This window comes from Ciconia boyciana, unplaced genomic scaffold, assembly GCF_034638445.1.
Source record: "Ciconia boyciana unplaced genomic scaffold, ASM3463844v1 HiC_scaffold_185, whole genome shotgun sequence".
Taxonomy (NCBI): domain Eukaryota; kingdom Metazoa; phylum Chordata; class Aves; order Ciconiiformes; family Ciconiidae; genus Ciconia; species Ciconia boyciana.
In genome coordinates, this window is record NW_027328553.1 from 1 (window position 1) to 6,461 (window position 6,461).

Here is a 6,461-nt window from a genome sequence, read left to right on the forward strand (position 1 = left end):
GGAGGGGCAGGAGCCGGACAGCCCTGTCGTGGCTGTCGTTGTCGGCGGCAAGAGGGAGTGCCGCCTCTGCAGATTGGCTGAGGTGGTGCTGAGCAATGGTGGGGCTGGTATAAAAGCTCTGCCTCTGCCAGGCTCTCCCATCCACTGCTCTGGTTGCCTTCTCCTCCGGGAACAGGGTAAGTCTGCGAGCGCTTCTCCTCCTGGCCCCCGCTCCGTCCCCGGCCCCTCTGCCTTGGGCACTCCCCTCTGGGACTCTCTTGCAATCTCTGCCCTCTTGCAGAGCACCGTCCGATCCCACGCAAAGATGTCTTGCTACGACCTGTGCCCACCGAAAACCAGCGTCGCCGTCCCCCAGCCCATCGCTGAGAGCTGCAACGAGCTGTGCGCCCGCCAGTGCCCCGACTCGACGGCCTTCATCCAGCCGCCCCCCGTCGTCGTCACCTTCCCCGGCCCCATCCTCAGCTCCTTCCCCCAGCAAGCCGTGGTGGGCTCCTCTGGAGCACCCGCCTTTGGGGGCTCCCTGGGGCTGGGGGGCCTCTACGGTGCCGGAGCCACGCTGGGCTCGGGGGCCTCTGCACCTTTGGCAGACCCTACGCTTCTCCTGCCTGCAGCCCTTGCGTCTTGCCCCGCCACAGCAAGAAGCTGTGGGACACCTGTGGGCCCTGCTAGACCCAGCCCAGCCCCAGGCGCTGCCCCCAGACCAAACGCCAACGCCACCACCACCCATAGAGGGCTGAGCCGGCGGGCACGAGGCACTGGGGAGTGCTGAGCATCCCCAGCCCCAGCCAACGCCTGGGCAGCTGGCAGTGCCTCCCACCCTCGGCCCTTCCCTGCCCTCTTCTCCTGCCCTCTGCTCTCCTCCCTCCCCTCTCCTCCCAGCTCTCGGACGGGGTAGGAGGTACACCCAAAAGGCCCTGCGGGGCTGACGGGACAAGTCCTCGGGATCTGGAATGCTGCACCAACGGGGCATCCGGAGCGAGAAGCGATGCTCTGGAGAAGATCCCTCTGCCTCCCCCAACACGTGGCAACCAGCCTCTCTGGGTCTCGCCCAGCATCTCTCTGACAATCTCTCCTGCCCCTCTGGGCACAATAAAGGTTTCCTGCATGCGACTCGTGTCCCCCTCCCTCCTTGTCCCAAGTCAGGCCACCCCGGGGTGGGTGCGCAGCAGCTCTGGGAGGGCAAATGCTGTTCCTGAGGTGGGCAGGCGAGGTGAGGGGGGGCGGCGTTGGGAGAGGGAGGATGCAGGCAGCCGGCAGGGGAGACAGAGCCTTTTGGTGGGGCTTGCAGGAGCTGGGGAAAGGGCAGAGGGCAGAGGGCAGGACAGGCGCTGGCAGCGCTCCTTTGCCTGGTCTTCTCAGCCCGGGAGCGGCCCCAGCTCCCTCAGGTCCCGCTGCTCTGCAGAAGCACGGCAGCATCTCCGGGCACCTGCACAGAGGAGGCTGGACGAGAGCCAGTGTATAAGCCTGCGCTTGGGAAGTGGCCCTCGATTGCTGGAGAGCAGCTTGTCAGGAAAGGCGCTGGGGCTGCTGGGGGACCCCAGCGTGAGCATGAGCTGGAAACGTGCCTTGGGGCAAAGGCGGCCAGCACCGTCCGGGGCTGCGTGTGGAGGAGTGTGGCCGGCAGGTGGAGGGAGGGGGATCCTTGCCCGCCGCTCAGCACTTCTGAGGCCACTCCTGCGGTGCTGTGTCCAGTGCTGGGCTCCCCAGCACAGGAGAGATGTGGGGCTACTGGAGAGAGTCCAGCCAAGGGCCACGCAGATGATTGTGCCGGTTTTGCCTGAGATGATAGAGTTAGTTTTCTTCGTAGTAGCTAGTGTGGGGCTATGTTTTGGATTTGTGCTGCACACAGTGTTGAGAAGAATACAGGGATGTTTTTGTTATTGCTGAGCTGTGCTTGCACAGAGTCAAGGCCTTTGCTGCTTCTCACACTGCCCCACCAGCGAGTAGGCTGGGGCTGCACAAGGAGTTGGGAGGGGACACAGCTGGGACGGCTGACCCCAGCTGACCAAAGGGCTATTCCGTAGCACGTGACGTCATGCTCAGCGATAGAAAGCTGGGGCCAGAAGAAGGAAGGGAGGAGAGTTGGAGCGATGGCGTTCGTCTTCCCAAGTGACCGTTAGGCGTGACGGAGCCCTGCTTTCCTGGAGATGGCTGAACACCTGCTGCCGATGGCAAGGAGCGAATGAATTCCTTATTTTCCTTTGCTTGCATGCGCGGCTTTTGCTGTACTTATTCAAATGTCTTTATCTCACCCCACGAGTTTTCTCACTTCTACCCTCCGATTCTCTCCCCCAGCCCACCGCGGGGGGAGTGAGCGAGCGGCTGCGTGGTGTCTCATTGCCGGCTGGGGTTCAAGCACGAGAACGATGAAGGGGCAGGGAGCATCGCTCTTCTGGGGAGAGCCTCAGGGAGATGGGACTGTTCCTCGTGGAGCCGAGGAGGCTCAGGAGAGTGCCATCAATGTGCACACAGGCCTTGCCTGAAGGGAAGGCATCAAGAAGATGGAGCCCGGCTCTTTTCAGAGGTGTCCAGGGCCAGGACAAGAGGCAATGGGCAGCAGCGGAAACAGCGCAGGCTCCGCCTCAACATCCCCAAACACTTTTTTCACTGTGAGGGTGACCGAGCACTGGCACAGGTTGTCCCGGGAGGTCGTGGAGTCTCCGTCCTTGGAGAGAGGCAAAAGCCATCTGGACGTGGTGCTGGGCGGGCAGCTCCGGGTGACCCTGCTTGAGGAGGAAGCACGACAAGATGCCCTGCCAAGGCTCCTGCCCCGGTAATCAGGCTCTAAGTGATGTAAGGTCTGCAGCAGAGAACCAAGGAGCACCGAGTGTGTTGGAGCGTGCTGGGGTAAGAAGGGGAAGGGGAAGGGGAAGGGCAAGAGGGAAGGGGAGAAGGAAGGGCAAGAAGAAGAGGGAAGGGAAGGGGAAGGGAGTGGGGTAGGGCAGAGGAAGGGGAAGCCTCCCTTTGCTTTCTCCCCCAGGGCCTCAAGCAGAGCCGTGGAGGCACAAAGGGGCTGGCGCTGCGGCAGCCATTGGCCCTGGCTGGCCTGCAGCCCCTGGGGCACCTGTGCTCATGGGCAAGGAGGCTGGAGGTCTGCAAATGCCCCAAGGCTGCACGTCCCGCAAGCAGGGGAGCAGCCTGCCTTCAGGCAGGGCCCTTGGAGCTCAGCCACGGGACCGTGTGTGGCTAGAGCTGCCCAGGGCTGTGGGGTCTCCCCAAAGGCAGCTCAGCCTGGCTCTGCTGGGGCTGAGAGACTGCCCTGGCCTGGCTGGCAGGGGCCACGTGCAGGGCCAGGGAACCCTGCAGCCCACGCTGGGCTTTGAAAGAAAAGGCGGAGAGGCAGGTGTTGGACGCAGGCTTGTTTTATTGCAGAGGAGAAAGACACAGAAGGCAGAGGCAGGCAGGTTGTCGCCTCGGGCTTCAAGAGAGGTGTTCCTTCAGGCTTCTCCCGGGCGGAGGTCGTTGCAGAGACAAGCAGGTGCCCTGTGCGACAATGGTGGAGACGCGCATGTGGGCACGGGCAGGAGCAAGAAGGAGGAGAGGCGGCGTGGAGAGAGGGGAAGGAGAGGAGCAAGGTCAGGAGGCGTGAGGCTGAGGTGGCCCAGGGTCTCTGGGGTTTTTGGGGCTGGGTCTAGCAGGGCCCACAGGTGTCCCACAGCTTCTTGCTGTAGCGGGGCAAGACGCAAGGGCTGCAGGCAGGAGAAGCGTAGGGTCTGCCAAAGGTGCAGAGGCCCCCGAGCCCAGCGTGGCTCCGGCACCGTAGAGGCCCCCCAGCCCCAGGGAGCCCCCAAAGGCGGGTGCTCCAGAGGAGCCCACCACGGCTTGCTGGGGGAAGGAGCTGAGGATGGGGCCGGGGAAGGTGACGACGACGGGGGGCGGCTGGATGAAGGCCGTCGAGTCGGGGCACTGGCGGGCGCACAGCTCGTTGCAGCTCTCAGCGATGGGCTGGGGGACGGCGACGCTGGTTTTCGGTGGGCACAGGTCGTAGCAAGACATCTTTGTGCGAGAGAGCTGAGCCTGAAACACACGGCCCCGAGGACAGGCGTCATGAGCGAGGAAGAGATCCCTCGAGCTGGAGGGCTCAGAGCCACCACCTCGCCCGCGCTGCCCACCGCTTGCCCTTTGCCCAGCCAGCCCTGCTCGGTGCCCGGCTCTCCGCACCCCTCGCCCTGCCCTCTCTCTGCACACAGAGGGCACACAAGCCCTCCCCACGAGCCTGTGCAGGGCCTGGCTCAGCGTGTCCTGGCCACGGGGCTGCTTTCTCCTCCCGCCACGGCTCAGCCCGCCCTGGCCGTCCAAGGCTGCTGCCAGCGTGCCCGCTGCCGGCAGAGCTCTCCTGGCCAGGGAGGCCCCCTGCCAGCCCCTGCCAGAGGAGGCAGAGACCTGCAGGCACCCACCTACCCTTTTCCTGAGCAGAGCGAGGCAGGAGCGGAGGATGTCAGTGCTCGTCGAGAGCAGTGCTTTTATGCGGGGCCTGCGAGCGTGGGGAGGAGCTGGCCACGCCGGGGGCATGTGGCGCACAGTGGCCGAGCCCCTGCCTCCTCCCTGCGTGGCACGGGGCTCTTTGCTGACGCCGTTTCCTCACCAGCCCCAACCCGTTCTATTAGCCCCTGCAATTACCCCGCTCGGACGCTTGCCAGCTGCCACCTAATGGGCCAAATTACCCCCACCGTCTTTTCATTATCTCGGTGTGTAAGAGGGCACGCAGCGTGACAAAGGCTGACTGCAAGCGCCCCGCGTGCCATAGCTCTTCCCCAAGGGCTTGGTCTCGGGGCAGCCCCATGCCTCCTTTGCGGAGCCGCAGGGAAGACCAGGGTCGTGCCGCTGGGCGAGAAGGCAGCCTTGCAAAGGCCTCCTGCACGCCAGCGCCCGCATGACGTACACCCGGTGGCTATTACCTACAGAGGCGCGAGGCTACAGAATGCCAAATCAAAGGCACTCCTCTCGGGCACTGCCTGCTTCAGCACGATGCATCATTCGCTAGCCCAACGGAGCCGGCGTCTGTCCGCCTGCAGGCGTTGCTCATCGCCCTCTGCAAGTCTGGGGGAGAAAGACCCCTCGTGCTCTTCCCCGAGGTGCGCGGTGCAAGGAGCAGGGATGCCCACCTGGGTTCAGCCAGCACAGGCTCATGCCAGCCCGGCCCCAGACCCACCGGCCCCACCCACGTGACCCAGGAGCCCCATTGCAGGGGGATGGTGCTGGGCAGGGGCTGCCCCCGGGGTGCTGGGGAGCTGGGAGGCCCGTCTGAATGCACAGCCGCAGCAGAGCCTGGCTGCGAGCACAGGGCAGAGATGCCTTCCCAGGACAGAGTACAAGGCAGGCAACACGGAGCTGCAGAAGCGCGTCCCTCTCCTGCCGGGCGCAGCCCCCAGCAGGGAGTTGCCCGCTGTCATTTAGCCCACGAAGCAGAAAGGGGAGGAAAGCCTCGGAAGCGGCATGTGCTGGTCTGGCGAGGGGACGCTGACTCAGGGAGGGGCAGGAGCCGGACAGCCCTGTCGTGGCTGTCGTTGTCGGCGGCAAGAGGGAGTGCCGCCTCTGCAGATTGGCTGAGGTGGTGCTGAGCAATGGTGGGGCTGGTATAAAAGCTCTGCCTCTGCCAGGCTCTCCCATCCACTGCTCTGGTTGCCTTCTCCTCCGGGAACAGGGTAAGTCTGCGAGCGCTTCTCCTCCTGGCCCCCGCTCCGTCCCCGGCCCCTCTGCCTTGGGCACTCCCTCTGGGACTCTCTTGCAATCTCTGCCCTCTTGCAGAGCACCGTCCGATCCCACGCAAAGATGTCTTGCTACGACCTGTGCCCACCGAAAACCAGCGTCGCCGTCCCCAGCCCATCGCTGAGAGCTGCAACGAGCTGTGCGCCCGCCAGTGCCCCGACTCGACGGCCTTCATCCAGCCGCCCCCCGTCGTCGTCACCTTCCCCGGCCCCATCCTCAGCTCCTTCCCCCAGCAAGCCGTGGTGGGCTCCTCTGGAGCACCCGCCTTTGGGGGCTCCCTGGGGCTGGGGGGCCTCTACGGTGCCGGAGCCACGCTGGGCTCGGGGGGCCTCTGCACCTTTGGCAGACCCTACGCTTCTCCTGCCTGCAGCCCTTGCGTCTTGCCCCGCTACAGCAAGAAGCTGTGGGACACCTGTGGGCCCTGCTAGACCCAGCCCAGCCCCAGGCGCTGCCCCCAGACCAAACGCCAACGCCACCACCACCCATAGAGGGCTGAGCCGGCGGGCACGAGGCACTGGGGAGTGCTGAGCATCCCCAGCCCCAGCCAACGCCTGGGCAGCTGGCAGTGCCTCCCACCCTCGGCCCTTCCCTGCCCTCTTCTCCTGCCCTCTGCTCTCCTCCCCTCCCCTCTCCTCCCAGCTCTCGGACGGGGTAAGAGGTACACCCAAAAGGCCCTGCGGGGCTGACGGGACAAGTCCTCGGGATCTGGAATGCTGCACCAACGGGGCATCCGGAGCGAGAAGCGATGCTCT

At 65.0% G+C, this 6,461-nt stretch overlaps 2 protein-coding genes and 1 pseudogene across 2 annotated transcripts; 2 read left to right on the top strand and 1 right to left on the bottom strand.

The window, feature by feature from the left end:
• Positions 1-304: 304 nt before the first annotated feature.
• Positions 305-669, top strand: LOC140646082 (scale keratin-like). The gene is given in 2 exon segments (XM_072849478.1): positions 305-554; positions 557-669. Coding segments are annotated over 2 exon segments (363 nt in total).
• A 2,962-nt stretch (positions 670-3,631) lies between these two features.
• On the bottom strand, positions 3,632-3,996 carry LOC140646083 (scale keratin-like). The gene is given in 2 exon segments (XM_072849479.1): positions 3,632-3,744; positions 3,747-3,996. Coding segments are annotated over 2 exon segments (363 nt in total).
• A 1,776-nt stretch (positions 3,997-5,772) lies between these two features.
• Positions 5,773-6,137, top strand: LOC140646084 (feather keratin 3-like; annotated as a pseudogene).
• Positions 6,138-6,461: the final 324 nt, after the last annotated feature.